Below are 17,472 nucleotides of genomic sequence, written 5' to 3'. Positions count from 1 at the left end.
ACAAAATTTCTTAAGTGCCCATATATTTCGGAAATGCATCTCCGAATGTATTTCTTTTTTTGGAAAAAATTGGTTATTTCAGAAGTACATATCCCAAGACACTTTTTTTTTAGAAAAAATGTGACTTCGGAAATGCATTTCCGAAAACACTATTTTTTTTTTTTGGAAAAGGGGTGTCTTCGGAGATACATATCCGAAATATTCTATTTTTTTTTCTTGAAATTTTTCGGATATACATATCCGAAAAAAATCAATAATTATTAAAAAATTAAAATCAAGATGAATTAATACAATTAATAGTATAACTAATTGTATGCATTAAAATATATTATTAAATATATATCATAATAACCAAGATATAATAATAATATTAGTCCAATAAATATTTAAATCAATACCTTTTATATATATATATATATATATATATATATATATATATATATATATATATATATATATAATTTGAAACAAAACATCCTTAAAGATCAAAAAACAATTAAAAATGCCAAGTTTATAGCTTTGTACTCGATAATGTAGTCATTAACATCTGTGGCAATTAAAATAGCTACAATTATTTTTCTTTAATAAAAAATTTGGCCACCAAAGTCATCACAACAGGATGTCGTTTTATTTTTTAAAAAAAAAAAAACTATTTGAGCTGACTAGAAGCCTAGAACGATTCCAAATGAAAATTTAAAAAATATAATAATAATTTAATTGACAAATTATTCAAACAAAATCTAATTACCATCTGATAAAAAGTAGTAATAGAAAAAAGTGTAAAAATATAGAAGATAAAATATTAAAAAAATAATAATTAATAGAGAAAAGGTAAATAAAAATTAAAAGGAGAATATTTATATACAATTTATTAGGTCTGGTTTGTATTATTTTTCAATGAAAATATGTCAAATGTATAATTTTCTCTTACACGTATGTAATTTTTTTCTATTTTCACTCCTTAAATGATGTTAAAGTATATTTGTCATGTTTTTTATTGGCAAATAGCATAAACCACACATAAAAATAATAGATAAATTTTCTCCAATTTAAAATTAAAATAGAAATAAAAAATACTTTGACGACAATTGATTTTTAAAAGAGTTTAGATAATTTACATCAAAATAAAATGTTGAGAACCTAAAACAAATGGTCCAAGTCACACGTGAAGTTAACGTTGTTATTCAGACATGGCAATTTGTGATTGGTTGAAGTAGTGATGAGATAGGTGTTTGTTGCTCACTAGCAAATCTAAAAAGTAAAACCAATTGATTTGATTGGATGTCTTTTCTTATCTGAGTCGGGCCCAATTCCTTATCCAATCTTCTCAATTTGATGTTGATGTTTTATTCCACTTCCTTTTTCATCTCACAAATTTCAAACAATAAATTTACTTAAATTGGTGACTTATAATTTACAAGCATCAGAAATAATATCTAACACACAATTTTACATCAAAATTTAACAATAATTTAGATTGTTATTATACAATCTTTTCATAACAAATGGCAATCATCATTGGACAATATTGACTTTGATCATTTTATTTTGCTAGAAGTGCAAAAGTAAACCAGGTTTGTTACATTAATTGCTATAACCTTCGCTGATAACCTCGAGAAGAAATTGGAAAAATTGTTGTGTTAGGATTGACTTATCCAAACCCATTACATGGCCCATGCTAGAAGCACTCTTAGTGCATGTTTGGTTTGGCTTTTGAAAAGGGCAAAAGCAATTCTAGAGGTGAAGAATCAATTCTGGATAATTTTAAGATGTTTGGTTTGACAAAAGTAGAATTGATTCTGTCTCCAAAATTGATTCTACTTGAAGCTAGAATTTGTAGCTTCTGCCTCCAGAATTGATTCTGGATGATTTTTACACTGTAATTTATTATTCAACTCACTTTTACAAAAATGTATCCAAACATAAATCAATTCTGCTAGAATCAATTCTACCAGACTCAATTCTACTAGAATCAATTCTGTCCACCGCCAATCCAAACACACCCTTACTTATTCTCAATCCCTTCATTCAAAGAGTTCACATAGTAATGTCAAATGAACACTAAACCCCATTTGCCAGCTCTTTCCATTTCCTGCATGATGTCAACCATACATGAATTGTCGCAGTCATTGGCAGTGACTGTGTTTTTTCTTCCTATCATGCATGCATATGTACACTAGGCTTGTCACATTCATTGGCTCTAGCTCAACAATCAAGTATAAGACCCTACTACGATGTTAATTATGATCTATGTCCTTTTCTTTTGTTTCCTCCTCCTTGTATAGTTGAAGAAATAACTCAATTACCATTATTTCATTCATCATTTTCTTCAAGTTTTAATCCAGAACTACGGCTGTTGAGTTAATGGAATCTAATGCAAGATCTAACTACATTTACTTCCACTCAGATTCAATGGATCTAAACTGACACAGAAAATCAATACACTAGTTTTGCTACCCCAAGTACACTTCTACAATATTCCATGTACACATCCATTTACATGACATTTTCAATATCTATCTGGAATTTAAACAATGTACCAACCATCTCATTTCATTCAATGTAGGTGTTGGTGTTAGATGTATAACAACCATCTTATTTCCCAATTTCAGGCTTCAACTATCATGGGTAGACTAGATGCAAAAGTGGGGGTGCCAATATCTTGCCAGGCCCAATTATTCTACAAACCATGGATCCATCTATTTGGGCTTCAGCTATTTACTGAATAAGCCCATCAACTAAGACCTACTTTAGTGGTCCTGAAATGCATCTGTATCAGTTGGAGGTTCAATTCTAAAGCTCATTTGACATGTCCAGCCAGATGAATCAAGTATTTCAAGGCGGTTAACAATTTATTACTCATCAAAAGATAACAAATTGCAAAAAGGTAGAGTTAGTTAGTGCTCTACAAAAAGATACATTCTATAATAAGTTGAGAATGGTGAAAATCAAACAGGTCTTGCTTAGCATACAAGTTGGTGGATATATCCGTTAAGATTCATGGCTGTTTTAAGTTTGAGCCAGTACTCCTTTCATCGCAGAGAAAGCTGGCTCTGAATAATGATATAAATATGAAGTTCCAAACTAATTGAAAGCTTACACCAGTCCATACTGTTTATTTTCTTACCCGGCATGACAACAGCACTTATTAGTCTAGAAAACATTACAAAGACAGAGGTAAAGAACAGAATATGATATTTCATACTGAATATATATGTTATATTCACAATGAACAGTGTTTACTCATATAACCAAACATCTGATTTTCATGCACTTGCATCTCAACCTTCTTCAGTAATACCAGAGTCTGACAAATGTAGGTTTATGCAAGAATCGTGATGGGCAAGCCATAAGAAGTGGGATAGTAATCCACATTTTGAAGAACTAATCCAACCTTTGAGGGCTCTGCATGAATAGATTACATGAGAAATTCTAGAAAGTGGGCAACTATGCATTCATCCATGCATGCATACCAATGCTACTACCATTCAAAATGATTTTGTACACTGTAATAGCTTTGGTTAGGCAAGAAATTAGGTCAAACCTTGCAGCGTGAAAGTATGTTTTTCCCACTTTTCACCTTGAAGACCCAACCTTGACCTATAACTAGTACCAAGCTTGTTATCTCCTGGAATTCATGGCAGAAACAGAGAAATAAGGAAAAGAAAAGGGGGTCAATAAGCAAGCAAACATACAAACAATAGAAATGGAGAAATATTTGGATTATTCAGTCCCAACCCAACTACCAATGACTCACAATCTCAACTCATACAATCAGTAGAAGACACTAAAGCATCGTATAGATTGAGCGTTATGTAATTTTACAGAGGTGACCCATTATCATTATATTAATATTTTAGCTGCACAAAGCCCTTCAAGTAAGTCTTGAGAATAGTATAATCATGCTGAACAGAAATCCAGGGCAAGAGGATATGCAATTTTGATTGAAATATTGTATAGCCATGGATGCATGTCATAGTTAATCCTTCTGAAAAACATAAATCCGAAGTGTGCGGTTACCTATTCAATATTGCATTTTGCATTCATTTACATCAAAACATTAAAAACTGTATTACAGATGAAGGTATAACTTATAAGGTGACTTGGTGGTATTGGTTGAGGGACTTAGGGATTGGGAGGCATAAAGTGTTGAGTTTGATTCTCACCCACTAACTTTCTAACAAATATACAAACAACTAGCTTTTGTTGTTCAAAACAAAAAAATATGGTGGTCACATTAGACAAAAAAATCAAGTGGAACTGTTGTGATGATAGTTAGGATATAGAATAAAGAGGAGTTAGTTCGGAAGTTAGTTAGTTAGTTAACTGATTAGTTAGTGTCATGTGTAAATAGGAGAATACATGGATAGAAGAGGATGAGGATGATTATTGAGTATTTTGAACTTCTGGTAAATAGAGCAGCGGCTCTGTTGTAAAGTGGAAACTGTTGGAGGAGAGTTTTACCCTCATATTCTTCCTGTTTTCTCAATAAATTGTTCCCTCTTAAAATTTGGGTTCCTAACAATAATTGATCTTTCTTTTGGCAAATATAATCTAAATGAATTGAAATTCACTAAAAATTCACCAGACATCCAAGGTCCAAATTGCAAAGTAGTCTCAGATGGTGCCCAACCTTGAAATGGAAAGGCTTAAAGGATCACAGATCAACAAAGCTCCAGAAGGCAAACACACTCAATATGAGGTGTGTGTGGGAACATGTCAACTGGCTGTAGGCTTATTAGCTTGTAACACCCTTCTATATTCAGCTCTGCCTGCACAAAACATTCAGCAACTCAAATAGCTGAATCTCAAAAAACTAGAACTAAAATACAAAAAAAAAAAAATTTACACATACCACACCATGACAGAGATAATCAAGGTCCCGTGCACATGTGGCAGGATTGCATGATACATAAACTATGCGAGGTGCCCTAAGATTTAGCAGGAATTTAATCAACTTCATGTGCATCCCTGGGCGGTTGGGATCTGCATTGGTCACACCAAATGACAATAAGAATTTTTAATTATCATCTTCAGTCAATGTGAAGAATAAATAAGATCAACATGTTAATACTGAAATAGAGCTAATTTGGTTTTTTTGGCATGGAAATTGTCTACTGATGACTTGGAGCAAACATTTAGAACCACATAAACCAGCATATCTACCTCCGTACAAGAAACATAAAACAAAGCACGTACCACTCTAATATATACGAATGAAGAATAGTTATCCGCTTGTTTCATTGAAATTTCACTCAATTCAGTGGTCATTGCGTATCGCAGAAAATAGCAAATTGTTAAAACTTTGCTGTGCAATAATGCATAGTGCCACTATTTGATAACATTATATACTAAATATTGTATCACAAAACAATATCAGTATGTCCAAATTTCACAACACTAATGCGGTATAGCGCCACTATGGTGGCTATTTAATAAGATTAATGGATGGAGGAAAATATAGACTACAGTCAATTCTAATCATTTGAACAACCCAAACTAATTAAGAAAAATATAATGATAGAATATGAAGGAATATGGAAATGCAGAGCAATGAAACCTGAAATAACAATGTCTGGTTTAGGAAAATCCTTCCCAAAATTTTCATCAATTTTATTGAGATCCCCCTGAACAAATGTTGCATTTTGTATGCCATTTAACTCCGCATTAAGTCGGGCATCTGCAATGGCTTGAGGAACTACTTCATAGCCATAAACATGCTTTACACTGTTCAAAATTGGAAGAGCAGACATTAATTTAATTGTTTGACTGTTTGTCCTAAAAATACTAGTAAAACCAAATGAAGATTAAAGCTTACCTTCTGGCAAGTGTAAGACCTATGGTGCCTGTTCCACAAAACAGGTCAAGGACAATTTCTGAGCCATCTCCTTTGATGCCAGCACATTCTTCTATCAGTTTATACAACACTTCTGCCTAATAGGAAACGTACAAGTTATAATTCTTTGCCGATGGTCGTGATTCAATTTAAGATATAAAATATGAGATCGGATCTGTAATGCTAGAGTTTGCTGATAATTTTTAGCATATTGTAAACCTGATGAGTATTTGTTTGGAAGAAAGAGTTTGCTGATATTTGGAAGGTAAGCCCTCTTAAGGTCTCTGTAATGCTAGATTTCCCATGCAAAGTGTATTCCTCCTCCCCAACAGATGTGTTGCCAACAGAAGTATTTACATTATTCACGATGCTTACCTATCATTCATGCAGAGAAGGAACTTAATGGTACTAAATACAATATATACATAAAGTTTGGAAACAGGTTAATAAGGTAAAATATCTACACACAAAACAAGATAGAGTTAGGTTCAAATATTGAAAAAAATGACAACGTGTGAAGGAAACTCGTGCAAAAATGAAAATTTTACCCAAAACTAAAATCACAGTTTTTTTTTATAAAAAAAATACGCTTGTCATAAAATTCCTGAAATAGACCCGTCCATAAAACTAAATTGTTAATAATTACATTGATGAGATCTCTTACATATCCTCTTTATTGCTTCTGTCATCCCACATAAAAAATTCAAAGCATGATTTAGTGAGCATAGTTCAGTGCCAATCATCTTCTGGACAACCCAAACAATAGTTCGCTTAGCATCACCTCATTTCCACCCCCTCCCTATTTAGTAGTGGAATATTACAGGATCCATCCCATTGATATACCTTAAATTTTGAAATATAGGGGCTAATCAAACTGACAGGTGTGGGATGTTACAGGAACAATTTCCCTGATGTAGCTTGAAATTTGAAACTTACGGGTCAATAAAATTGACAGATATTGTTAAGCATCAACTATCCTAAAAGCTTAAGATGTTCAGAGAAAGCACCAAATAGCTTCATGTCATTTAGACATTTCTCTAGGTTCTAGTGTTAATGGCTTGAAGCATTGAGATTGAGAATGTACAAGCCCATTTTACCTTGTATAAAAAGAAATTAAATTTTATCATGAATAATGGGGCACCAAAACTCAAAACTCTATACCACTTGATCAAAGAAATTCTACCTCCACGTTAAGATCAACTCTCATAAATGCTTAAGTTGATGAATGGAAAGAAGCACTAGAATATGTAATATCTTCAACAGAAACAGAACTTAGTTCAAAGCATAACAGGTTTTAGGGGTTTTGAAAGTTAACAAAGAAATATATGCGGAGAAGCTGAAGCAGAATGTATAATCGTAACAAAAAAATTGAAAAACTTAAGTACCAACCACTTCAGGAAATGCAGAAACTTTATCAACTAGGACCTTCAGCAGCTCAGGCTTGTAGGAAGATGTCACAAAGTTGACCATTACTTCAGGCAGACCGGTCGTTACATCCCTGGATCAAAATATTAAATGTTAATATTGATAGAAAACAAGGTACCCTTCAAATGAAACATCGTTATTTCACTCCTTTACATTTTGATTCCTTCTTCAGGTATCAGTGCTCACTTTATATACTTTATGAAGTTTTTTGAAATTTTGGAATTGAAAAACATTGTGGAAACTATAATTATCTTAAGATTCGATGAAATTATTGTTTAAATTTTTATATCTTTATAACATATCCTTCTGCACCTTTGCCCTAGTTTTCAAAGATAAAATCAACTTTGTGCCCATCTAAATACAATGTCCGAGCATTATCCAGTGTATGGAATCCCACATTGCATAGTGATGTGGTCTGAATAGTGGTTATAAGCGGTGGGCATCCTTCACCATATAAGTTGGTTTTGTGTGGTAGAGTTAGGCTCAACACAAATTTTAAGATAGTATCAAAGTTTATCATATATTTCTAACTCACTATTGAGTCACCCAAGTAACGCTCCAGATGTCTCCATTCCTACCTTCTTGGGTGCCAGAGGCGTGCGTTGAGTGTCACACATTGGATAGTTATTTAGTTTTAACTGTGGTTATAAATTGTGGGTATCTCTAACCTTATAAGGTAGTTTTGTATAGTTGATTTAGGCTCAACCCAAACTCTATGGTTCAAAAATATAGATGCAAGAACTGCAGTGTCCACATGTAACAAAAATAATATACACAGGGAACACAAAATATAACTTAAATACCTTCCACTTCTCAGCATCAAATGCTTAAGAAATCCTTCGTGTGAATGAGCATTGTAGGGAGAGAAACCAAGTTGTGGTTCCCTCCAACACTCTTGGATAGCTGCAAGAACCTATTCAGATGTTCAAGTCAGGTCAAAATGTGAGGAAATCAAATAAGTGTAGGTAATTGTCACAGAAACAAGCAACAGTTGAATTGCAAAAAAAAACATTAACAACATTCATACCTTATTAGCAGGATCAGTTTGGAGTAAGCATTTGTCAACATTTATAATCTTATCAAAAAAACCAGGAACATGCAATCCAAGTGCATAATTTTCACTTCCACCATCAACATTTCTTTCGTGCACTGACTCTTTAGGCAACCATTTATATGGACCAAATGAGAATTCCATCTAGACAAGAAAGAAAACAGAGCACAACACATCTTAAGTATTAACTAAACGCATCTGCATCGAATATTTAGTTTTGCAAATGACAAAACCAAACAGAGCAATAACCGACTAACTAACCAACCTTGTTTCTATAATGAAACTGAATATCACAAGGAACAATAGGCTTCATAATCCCATGCAATTCCAATTCTTTCTGAGAAAACTTTCCAACATGTATGACTAAATCGCGAACCTGTTTGTATAAGCAGCTTAATTAATTACTCATAGGTATTTATCTTATAAATGTTTTTATATAAACTATAAATTGTTAGCATAAGCTATCATTCAGAATTTATGAAAATAAACCGAAAATCGCCTATGAACATGCTTACGCATATTTTACAAATTCTTCCAAATGGTCTCACAAAAGTGCTTACTACACTAGATAATACGATACTAGATAAACTAATAAACGAATCCAAATTTGTTCTATGTCACAAACCTGTTCCTCTTTAGTTTTAACCTGAGCTTGATAAGCCAAATTCTGCGTCTTGCAACCACCACAATGAGGAACATAGGCACAAGGTGCATCTACAGTATCAAAAGGAGGAGTTAAAGTTTCAAGCTTAGTAGCTTCAGCGTAATTACCCTTTTTCCGAGTGATACGTCCGATGAAGCGTTCGCCGGGAAGTGCACGGTCGCACATGACAACAAAACCGGTATCGGCGACTTTGCATAGACCTTTTCCTTTGTAAGCGAGGGATTCGCAGAGCAATTCGAGGGTTTGGCCGCGTTTAGGGAAATAGGAAGTGGCATTGGAGTTGGAATTAGGGGTTTTGGAAATTGAAGTAGTGGTGTTGGGTTGTTGTGGTTCTGGAATGGAACATGAGAGAGTGGAGAGAGGAAAACGATAAGATGAAGATGAAGAAGATGATGCGAATTTGAATTTTCGAAAGTGGAGTGGAAGAGTGTTAGTTAGGTTTGAAATGGTTACCATTTCGCGGTTTGAATCAGAAACTGCACTGTCGAGTGTTGTATGGCCGCAAAGTGGAATGAATATGTAGGAACTTAGTTACAAAGATTTGATGATAAAGATGCAAACTTTATTTTAAAAGTAATTGTAATGTACTACTTCAACATGTTTTGTCTCAGACTAGTTTTGTCTTTATAATTAACTAGTCTGTATACCCGCGCGAGGTACGGGTTTAAATTTATGAGATAATATGATTGATTCCGATAAGAATGACTAAAACGAAATTTAAAATAACTATATAAGAATTAAGGATATACTTATGGCCTTGGATCGTATAGTATAAATTTACATTAGCTAACATATCATATGAATATAAAATTCATATATTATATATTTACATTCTTCCATCTTATAAATATTTAATACATAATAAAATAAAATAAATAAAAAGAATGACAAATTTGTTTTTTTACATAAGAAGGTCGTTGTGATTTATATACATCATAATTATCTTACGTTTTTTGTTAAAATAAATATTATAATAATTTTTAGTATAAATGTTATACCATTTTAGAGGATCCACACACTATAGAATCTCCTTACAAAATTACTATAGAATCTCTTTACAAAATTAAAATTATAGAAGACGGGGAATTGTTTTAAGGTTAGGTGATAGAAATAAGGTTGATAGAAAGATAAATAAAGTGACCAATTTTCAATAAACTAAGAATAATAAAAAGGCAGTTAAAGTGGTATATTTCTTCCTAAAAAAAATATATCTTTAGCATTGAAAACATATATGAATTGAAATGATTAGGACATTTGAATGTTACATTGAAAAGATAAAAAAAAATATATCTTTAGCATTGAAAACATATAAAAATTGAAATGATTAGGACTTTTGAATGTTACATTGAAAAGATAGAAAATTAAATTATTAAACATGCACCATTAATAATAAAATTTGAAGAAAAAAAAATTATGGAGATGGTGGTGTAATTAAACCCTATTAATAAATAATAATAATAATAATAATAATAATAATAATAATAATAATAATAATAATAATAATAATAATAATAATAATAATAATAATAATAATAATAATAACAACATTGATTTGAATCTGATTTTATTTAATAACGTATTTATTTTAAAGATTTATTATATGACAATGATTTTGTAAAAAATACAATGTTCAATCAAATTATTAGATGTAAATTATTATATATAAATTATTTGACTCCTTATTTTTAAATAAAAAATAAATAAACTAATTTAAAAATATATTCAATATCAACTTAAAATTTTCAAAGCGGTTCTTAATTTCTATTAATTTAAAATAAAATATACTATGTTTCTACTAAAAACTAATTAAAAATTTAATAAATATAATTAAATAATAAATATATCGATAATTTTATAGTTTTAATTATTCAAATAAAAATTAAAAAAAATGTGGTTGAGATAAAAAAGAAATACATAACAACTTATTCAGTTGTAAATTCCAAAGGAATGTTGCACGTGGAGATAAAAAAATCACAATTTATTATAATAACTTTAAATTAAATCTTATTTATTGGGAAGAAAATGAAATAAATGATTGAGATAAAAAAAAAAAAGGGAATACACGACTCTTTAAGAAAAAGAAAGTTGAGATAAAATAGGAGATTTTTTTGTTCATTGAACCATTTGAGTAAAAAGGTGATGGGGGTAATTAAAGCCCAATTTAAACAATAATAATATTGATTTGATACTGATTGATCTTTTCATTTATATAATTTATTTGTTATTAAAATTTTAATAATAATAATATATAGATGTCTCCCCTAACATAAGGAATACATAACGTTGAGATAAATAGAAAATGGAGAGCAATTGTTTGAGATAAAAAAAAGAATATTGCTAACGTGTTCTTTTCAATAAATGTGGTTGAGAAAATAAAAATATTGTAAATATTAATTAAAAACATTTAAGTGGTATCTGATTGCATTTAGGCGCTTAAAAGAATATATAATATCGTATTTTAATATATTAAGGATATAATAAGAATTTTTCTAAACAAAAATTCTAAGAACAAACGAATATTTAAATATAGTAAGGACTCTAAAAATGTAAAAATAGTAAGGACTCTAAAAATGTGACACTTGGCAAACTTGCCAAAATACTCATCTTGCTTTTTTATATTGTATGATAATGATTTTGAGTTTATTCTATATAATAATAATAATAATAATATATATAAAAGTTGTCAAGTTATTTGGTTTCTTTGAATACAAAATTGAGGATATATTTATAATTTTTTATTATTATATAATTTTAATTTCTCTCTCATATTCCGATAATTACATTCAAATATGTTGTCACAATTAAATGATTTTTATTCTTTAATATCTATCATATAAGAAAATTAGGTGTTCTTAAAAACCCCTAATTACCCTTATTATCCTATAATCATCCACGTGGTAGCATTAAGCAACCTGATTTTCCATTGTTTCAAAAGTCATTAATTATAATTTATTATAAAAAAAATTAAAACTTAATAAAACCCATTCTCATTCGACCCAGAGCAAAACAGTTTCACCTATTTTGAACAAACTGTCCATCACTTATCAGCCACGATACCTCCATGTTTTCAAGCTACATCATCTCTTTCTCTTTCTATTTCTCTTCCTTCTTCATATTTTTTTCAATCCGACTCTTTCTCTTTCTCCTCCATCTTCATCTTTTCCAAATTCGGTGTTCTTAAAAACCCCTAATTACCCTTATTATCCTATAATCATCCACGTGGTAGCATTAAGCAACCTGATTTTCCATTGTTTCAAAACTCATTAATTATAATTTATTATAAAAAAAATTAAAACTTAATAAAACCCATTCTCATTCGAGCAAAACAGTTTCACCTATTTTGAACAAACTGTCCATCACTTATCAGCCACGATACCTCCATGTTTTCAAGCTCCATCATCTCTTTCTCTTTCTATTTCTCTTCCTTCTTCATATTTTTTTCAATCCGACTCTTTCTCCTCCATCTTCATCTTTTCCAAATTCGAAAATTAATTCCTTCTTCTCTTTCTCTTCATCTTCATGTTCATCAATAATATCTTCATGATGAATACGGAAGGTTTATTAGGGTTATGAGCGAGATTTGTGGAATTGGTTGAAGGAAATACACAGCTGATTTTGTGATGTGTTGCGTTTTTTTTGATGTTTATCCCAAAAATTTATCCCAAATTTAGTTTTTCTTTGACTTCATTATTGGAGTTTTAGTTCAGTGTTCAGATTTGCAAGTCTCAACTTTTGGGGTCGAAGAATTAGAGGACGGTGTTGGTGAAATCATAATTACATTGTAGTAATGAGCAGTTGTTGCGGTTTGAGATCTGATTCCGTCATCATGGAAACCGAACTCAATAGTAGGAGTACTAGAGGAAGAGAGGTTTTGGTACCATTTTTGGTTCCACTGTTAATCCTAGATCACTCAGGTTTCAACCTTCTGGTTTGTCTTCTATTCCTGGAAACTTATATATATATATATATATATATATATATATATATATATATATATATATATATATATATATATATATATATATATATATATATATATATATATATATATATATATATATATATATATATATATATATAAAAGGCATATCATATGAGAATGCCATATTTATATGAGAATGTGAGAATGAATCCGAACCATTGGATTTTAAAATAAATGGTGGAGATTATGGGTGAATCTTTTTTTTTATCTCTCCTACTTCATTTATGTCAAGATGCAGGAGAGATAAAAAAAAAGATTCACCCATAATCTCCACCATTTATTTTAAAATCCAATGGTTCAGATTCATTCTCACATTCTCATATAAAAAAGTCATTCTCATATGATATGCCCTCTCTCTCTCTCTCTCTCTCTCTCTCTCTCTCTCTCTCTCTCTCTCTCTCTCTCTCTCTCTCTCTCTCTCTCTCTCTCTCTCTCTCTCTCTCTCTCTCTCTCTCTCTCTCTCTCTCTCTCTCTCTCTCTCTCTCTCTCTCTCTCTCTCTCTCTCTCTCTATATATATATATATATATATATATATATATATATATATATATATATATATATATATATATAAATCTTTATTATTAAAATAATTCTACCTACAAATTAAAATTCATAAAAATATTTTTCTTTTATTTTAATATTTTACTAAGATAAAATTCTGAAAACAAATTTATTTATATTTATATGTTAAGTATATTTTTCTATAAGAATTATTAAGTTTTAGTATTATTTCATTTTGAATAATATTAAGTATATTGTTTTAAATGCAATTTATTTATTATTATTAATAGTTGCTTAAATAAATTCGTGCATCGCTTTTTTGTTTTAAAAATAAGAAAGCATAACTAATCATTGTTAATCACTACTCTTCATCATTATTTTAACTATTAGTTTCACCATTGTCTACCAAGCTCAATCACCATCATCATTTTCATCATTATTAACGACAATTATTATCACTATCAATCATCATATGATATTTAATATGATCACACCAGATCTAATTATCTTTATCACCATCACTATTATCACCGCCAATCATCACTTTAACAACCAACACTTTGACCATCGTCTATAATAATATTGAATCACCACTCTAATCACCGTCGACCACCACTTCATCCACATCTGATCACCAATTGACCATTAGTCACCACCACCGACAACAATTTTAATCGTCACTTTGACCGCCATAAACCAACACTCTGACCACCACTGATCATGATCACCGACTACAACCACCAACCATCACTCTAACTTGAAAAATATGAGTAATAAGATCTTATAAGTAGAGATGGAAGGAGTAAGAAATAAAGAAAAGAGATTAAAAAAGGGGTAAAGGGACATAATTCCTCCCCCGTCGCAGTTGCTTGAAGAAAAAAGGAATCAATGATGAGATTTATTAGTTGAATCTTGTATTTGTATATTTGCCCATAAGAGAGGACTGAGAGGGGAAATAAGTGATGTATTGCTCAAGCAGCTTTGTGGTCATCCGTTTATTAGTTCGAGCGCCCATTATTTGGATGTAGTTCTTATTTCTCGTATCAGCTGTCTTATACGAGAAATAGAGAAGTGACATGTCCTAGGCAACAATTCGAAGAGGGAGTCAAAGGTGAATATATCATATTGTCCTAAATAATAGGGACTAAATACCCCATTTCCAAGCTCTTGGGAGCGGATGCTATTTCTTAGGACTCTGAGATCCAGACACATGCATTTTTATAAATAACTCAGCCTAGAGGTTAAGAAGGAGGAAATCTCATTAGGTTGATACCACATATACAGATCTCCTCACCTACCTGCGTGAACATTCTAAATACCTTGAACTTCTGGAATTCGGTAAACACTCATGCTTAAACTTAATGAGTGTTACCCACGTCATTCTTGTGAACTCATCAACAAAAGACACAAAATACTTGTTTCCTCCAAGTGAAGGTTCTGGAAATGGTCCACATGCGTCAGAATGCACTACTCCTAAAGCATGTTTTGCTCTTGGGTCTACTTCTGACCCAAATGGCAATCTGGGTTGCTTCCCTTTCATGCATATCTCACATGACTTCTCAGGCTTCATAATGTTTGGAATGCCACACACGAGCTTCTTAGAAATCAGATGCCCTAGGCTTCTGTAATTCAGATGCCCCAACCTCTTATGACATAGCTTACTATCACCTTCAACGTCTTTTGTGCTAAGACATTCTGTTTCAGTTGTCTCCACACTCACCTTGAATGTTATGTTGCTTCCCTGTTCAGATTACATAATCAGCTTCTAATTGGAATCATACAACTTCAATATATTTTCCTTCATGACAATTGAGAAACCTTTCTCAATGAGCTGACCCACACTCATCAGATTTCTCTTAATTCCAAGAACATACTAAACATCCTTGATCAGAACAGTCTTCTCATTCTTCACTTTAACTTTGACATTTCTCATATCTTCTGCATTAAGGTACTTATCATCAACACATCTGATCTTTGTCCTCCTTCTGGAGTCAAAATCTATCAGCCATTGTTTGTTTCTAGTCAAGTTATTTGAACAGCCAGTGTCCATATACCACCAATCTGCCAAACATTTTCTATCAGACTCAGAAGCCATCAATAGCACGGGTTCATCATCAGAATCTCCTCTGGATATATTTTCTTCTTTTGATTTCCTTCCCTTATTTGACCAACAATTTTTAGCAAAATGGACAAACTGCTTACAACAGTAACATTGAACCTTCTTTTTGTCAAACTTCTTCTTTCCCTTTTGATGTTTCTTCTCATCAAAAGTAGAGGTTTTTTTGCTTCTGGAATCTATCACCACGTCTATTCTTGGCTTCTGACCAAGAATGCTTCTAGTCCTTCTTGACAAAAGAAGCTTTCAGAACCTGCTCAACTTCCCTCTTAGAAGTTCTTTCAGTCAGACGCAACTCTTGCGCCTCTAGAGTACTTTGCAGCTCTTCTATTCTCACGGTGTCCAGATCTTTAGAATGTTCAATTGCTACAACAACGTAATCAAATTGAGGGGTAAGAGACCTCAATATCTTCTCTATGATTACTTGTTCAAAAAGAGTTTCTCCACAAGCTTTCATCTCATTAGTGACCAGAATCACTCTGAAGATGTACTCTAATACCTTCTCTTTGTTCTTTATGTTGAGATTCTCATACTGCTTTCTCAAGGACTGAAGCTTCACCTTCTTCACTGATGCGTCACCACCGTAACATTTGACCAGTGTGCCTTGTGCCTCATTTTTCGTTGTCGAATCAGCGATTTTCTCAAACATGTTCACATCCACACATTGATGGATGAAGACAATGTCTTCTGATCTTTCTTCCTTGTTTCTATCTGTGTTTCTCTTTGTTCCTCCGTCGCATCCGCTACAACCGGAACATAACTTTCGGTAACAAGTTCAAGAACGTCTTGAGCACCGAACAACATATGCATTTCAATCATCCACCTATTCTAGTTCTTTCCATCAAGCACCAGAAGCTTTGTATTCAAATTACTTCCACTCATTTTAACCTTGTGCAAGTCACTCAGGTCTCACCAAACATTGTGTTTCCCAATCCCGCAGAATCAGGGAAATGTGATTTTGTTCAAGATTCAACACGAATACAAGAACCAAAATCAATCACACAACGCCTCACCGTTTCACTCGTGTTTCCTCGTGGATCCGAACCGGATCTCTAGATACCAATTGTTAGTGCACAAGGTGATGAAAGAAAGCAAAGGGAATATTATATTATGTGTAACGACGTCTACAAATTTGTGAAATGATTAGGTTTAAATGCAGCTATTACTAGTCTATTTATACACAGAAAACTAGGGTCACATAGGCAACATACTAAAAATACTAAATTACCCTTCAATAGATTGAAGATGCATAAAATTGTTTTAACATGCTTGCTTTTAGTATAATTGATTTTGTCTCTCTAATTGATTCAATTTGAAGATATAATTTGTAACCGTTGAGACAATTGGTGTTTTCAACTAGGCTAATCAGAGAGAAAGAGAGAATTTCTTGAACAAACATAAGAAACGGTTCAATTCATGATGAGAGAGAAGAGAGAGAAACAAAGTGGATTAGAACAGTTTTTCTTTTTTACTTTCTTAGTCAGGTCTAAGTGATTACAAGTGAATAACAACAACCAACATTTCTCAACAATCTGAGAGCAACCTATTTATAAATTACCAGATATGTATGTTATGTATGATGATAATTGATACAAGCTAACTTAGATAATTGCATGTTAGAACAAGTTTTGACTACAACATACACATTTTCGAGTACTGCATGAACAAACTTCAAGTACAATATGCGCAATTCAGTTGAACCATAAAACTACTCTTATTAAGATTAGAGTTCGATCCAAAATAATACACTAACTTTTAAAGCCTAAAGATAATTTTTACATTAAAATTTATTATTCATTTCATTTTTGCAAAATCATTTTATCTTCGATTCATTTTTAATTAAAATCAATTTTACAGTATTAAATTCTTTCAAAATTAATTTTATAGAAAGCCTTG

The 17,472-nt window shown here is 31.7% G+C and overlaps 1 protein-coding gene across 2 annotated transcripts; it reads right to left on the bottom strand.

The window, feature by feature from the left end:
- Positions 1-1,518: 1,518 nt before the first annotated feature.
- LOC131632439 (uncharacterized) lies at positions 1,519-9,539 on the bottom strand. Of its 2 annotated transcripts, XR_009293018.1 has the most exons (12): positions 8,938-9,539; positions 8,578-8,688; positions 8,289-8,456; positions 8,065-8,174; positions 7,226-7,334; positions 6,056-6,211; positions 5,819-5,934; positions 5,561-5,727; positions 4,856-4,986; positions 4,634-4,772; positions 3,545-3,628; positions 1,519-3,405 (listed from the first exon to the last, which is right to left on the bottom strand). XR_009293018.1 is itself a non-coding variant. In XM_058903185.1 (11 exons), exons 1-10 carry the CDS (start codon positions 9,430-9,432, stop codon positions 4,665-4,667), a joined length of 1,671 nt encoding a protein of 556 aa, XP_058759168.1. In that variant the 5' UTR covers positions 9,433-9,539; the 3' UTR covers positions 1,519-3,628; positions 4,634-4,664. The 2 variants fall into 2 exon arrangements, 1 of the variants encoding a protein (XP_058759168.1); XM_058903185.1 differs by having other exon boundaries at positions 1,519-3,628.
- Positions 9,540-17,472: the final 7,933 nt, after the last annotated feature.

Source organism: Vicia villosa, unplaced genomic scaffold (assembly GCF_029867415.1).
Source record: "Vicia villosa cultivar HV-30 ecotype Madison, WI unplaced genomic scaffold, Vvil1.0 ctg.000941F_1_1, whole genome shotgun sequence".
Lineage (NCBI taxonomy): Eukaryota > Viridiplantae > Streptophyta > Magnoliopsida > Fabales > Fabaceae > Vicia > Vicia villosa.
Note: the sequence above shows the minus strand (reverse complement) of the source record. Positions and strands in the feature narration are given on the sequence as shown.